Source organism: Plasmodium coatneyi, chromosome 6, assembly GCF_001680005.1.
Source record: "Plasmodium coatneyi strain Hackeri chromosome 6, complete sequence".
Classification (NCBI taxonomy): Eukaryota; Apicomplexa; class Aconoidasida; order Haemosporida; family Plasmodiidae; genus Plasmodium; species Plasmodium coatneyi.
Window position 1 is genome coordinate 931,312 of NC_033561.1, and position 3,357 is coordinate 934,668.

The 3,357-nt window shown below is 26.7% G+C and overlaps 1 protein-coding gene across 1 annotated transcript; it reads right to left on the bottom strand.

Annotated features, from left to right (window-relative positions):
• Positions 1–1,482: 1,482 nt before the first annotated feature.
• PCOAH_00014780 (Uncharacterized protein) lies at positions 1,483–3,039 on the bottom strand (the record flags this gene model as incomplete). Its single annotated transcript, XM_020058287.1, has 6 exons — positions 1,483–1,611; positions 1,711–1,775; positions 1,869–1,956; positions 2,130–2,248; positions 2,379–2,783; positions 2,895–3,039. The coding sequence occupies 6 exons, from the start codon at positions 3,037–3,039 to the stop codon at positions 1,483–1,485; spliced, it is 951 nt and encodes a 316-aa protein (XP_019913763.1).
• Between the last annotated feature and the right edge of the window lie 318 nt (positions 3,040–3,357).

Genomic DNA, 3,357 nt, shown 5'->3' on the forward strand with positions numbered 1-3,357 from the left:
CAATGAACGACACTCTTAAGTTATATTATACATGGTAAAAATGCTTATTACATAGGCCCACAATTTTTATTTATGTCTGAGAAGAAAGGGCTTCTAACTTTCCTTTAATTTTAATCATTTCTATGTCTAACTAGTAACATATGTTTGTCATATATATGTTCAAATTATGCACCCTTAGATGGATAACCTAATTTTTTATTTTTTGGACGCTTCAAATGTTTCTCCTATAGCTGCATTAAGAATAATCCTCTAATATAAAGACGATAAAGCGGGCTGAACACGTATAGCATATTCAGATACACATTAACGGTTACATTGGCGCAATGGAAAAATCATAATTCTTATGAAATCTTATTTGAGTTTCTAAAAATGTAAAAGTTATTGATGTTTGATAATCTTCTACACAAGACGTGAGGATAAAATTTAATCCCGAAGTACATTCATCGGGACATAATATTTTAAATGAGTCTAACATTATTCCAAAAATATGTGAAAGGAATAGAAAACGTTCCATTGTTACCATGCTGAATATAACTTTTTTTAACTTTTATTACATATTAGAACAAAATTCAATATGTTAAAAAATAAAAATCGATGAATAAGATAATTTCGAAATTGTGTATACGAAAAATAAAAGATCAAGGAAAGTTTATATTTTTCTTATAGACACATTACAGTTATATGAACTAAATAAAAATCCCCCTATGCATAAAAAAAAAAAAAGTCCTAAAGTTACCTGCAGGAAATATGTTAGATTCCTCCACGTTCACTCTTACCTTTCCCAATGAAAAATTTCATGATAATTATTTATAAACATTAGACAGCATGAAACTGTTACTTTTTTGTAACGTTCTCATTCTACAGTTATAGAATAACCGAAAAATTAAAAAACGCATAAAAAAGTACAATAAGTGCTTAATGCAATAGTTGATTATTATATTTTTTTATTTATATTAAAACATTATCTAAATGTTAACAAATTTTTTATTTTTTAGTCTATAATAACGCTGGTAACCCTATATACTGTTTACGTTGTCATAATATATAAAAATATTTTTTTTCTAACAAAACAATCAAAAAAAAAACATAAACACATTTTAAATGTGTAAATAAACATGCATGCAAAAAAAAAAAATTATATATAATTCAAATATTTATATTTTCTTTTTTGTTGTGCATGTTTATTTAAAATGTGTTCTATTGCTGTAAACTAAAATGGATGAATGGGAAAATATGTGTACTGGAATTCATACGGAAACAAAAAAAAAAATGATAGAAATATATTCATAACTTTATAGATACTTAAATGAGAATATAGGAATCAAATATAAATTAATACATTTTAGTTGAACAACATAGTTGTGCAACATGTTTCGTGTGACTCTACAGTTATAGGAGCTTAAATATATTCAGAATCCATCTTTTAATTTGGCACTGAATAAGTAGTAAACTTTTGACTACACAAAAATAATTTACACCCTTTTAAACAACATTGGCATTTTCGAAAGAGTTAAATATTATCATCAAAGCTGACATGCCACTAACTCCAAGGAAATAACTCAAAGATATGAGATATTTGTTACTTTTAGTTATCTTGATTTCCTTCGTCATCTGTAAAAAATAGACATACATTATAAATATATTTACCATTTTTTTTTTTTTTTTTTTTTTTTCTCATTTCAAAATTTTAAATGTCATAAGGTAAATTACGTTGAAGGATAGGTATAAGAAAAAGCCACAAGCAATTGAACTGAAGATTATTTCCACAAACTCGTCTACAAATTAAAAATAAAAAAAAAAAAATGTTTGTGATATGGTATAATATGATATAATGTAATCCTAAAAAACTGTGTTCTCTCTGCTCTTACTTGACGGGAAAGAAAACATTGCAATAAAAACTCCTAATGGTAAGGACAGTATAAAGGACCATGCATATAGGTTCGCCAAAAGGGTGTTCTGAGAAAAAAGGAATTATGCAAAATTAACGCCTGTAGAACTTTACACCTTAATGCGTTCATGCGTATACATGTACACACATGTATAGGCGTGCAACACACATTAAAGGAAAGTAAAAATAAAATAGGAAATGGAATAAAAAAAAAGAAAAAGTATCCGTTGCCCTAGTTTACCTCTATTTTGTTGACGACGTTCTTGTACACGATCAAGCATTCTGCCCATTTATGCGCTAACATGGAAAGACCCACAATTGCAATGGCCTTTTGGTCTTTTAAGCTCCCCATAAGTAAACCTTTTAAGGAGAAAAAAGAAATATATACAGAAAATATGTGTACAGAAATTTCATATATATGATGCGTATTCATGTTCACTATTAAAATCTTAATATAGAATTAAAATGAATAATCGTGTTTAAAAATTACCTTCTATGAAAGAATGGATAAAGAGACTTAAAACAATAATAAAAGTGTTTGATCTAAATACATCAAAAAAAAAGAAATTTTTCCATTTGCTGCTTTTATCTTTTTTATCACCTAATGCTGTCTTCTCCAAGTCTACTATTTCATTCACATCATAAGACACACAGTTTGTGTCGTTCTTTATTTCACATAAACTTATAATAGAATTGTTTTGATTTTCAGATTCTAGTGTGTCATTAATATCAAAGCTGTGTTCTAAATGGTGATCGTACAATATATCTGTTATATTTAAAAATGTTACTGATACAAGTATTAGAGTGAAGGTATAATAAAGATTAATATTCTTTTTGTTTAATAAAGTAATAACTTCTGGTAGCATATGTATGAAAGCTAAGGCCAATATTGCACCTAAGAATAAATGGTAAAAAAAGGGATAGAAAAAAAAAAAAAAATTTATTGTTTACATTTCGTAAATGTTTGAAATAATAATGTTAACAATTTTCATATTTCTATACTTACCACTTGCAATATTTTCAAAATTTTCCATGTTTAAAAATTTATTTCTTTTTATTTTGGACATTTTGTTCTCTACATAGGAGGGGACATACACAACTGCAACACATTCGATGAAGATAAGAAGAGCTATAATTATTGTTAACCACATTTTGACGAAAAGTATTAAAACACGAAGGGCTAAAAATTAAATATACCATAAAAAAAAAAAAAAAAAATCACAAAACTATGTGCATATACACTATATATGTGTACTCATATCACGTTATCTTATCACTAAAAACTACGTATAAATGAAAAGTGGAGTGACAAGTTTGGTCAATTTGAAGTAATTTTATATAATTGCTTTTAGACTTTGTATTGTACATTAAAACATAAAGAATGGAGTTTTCACATACGTAAAACTCGATCTATACACATTTTAAATAGTAGAATGCAGAGTTCGTTAATACTTATCACTGCAAGAAAA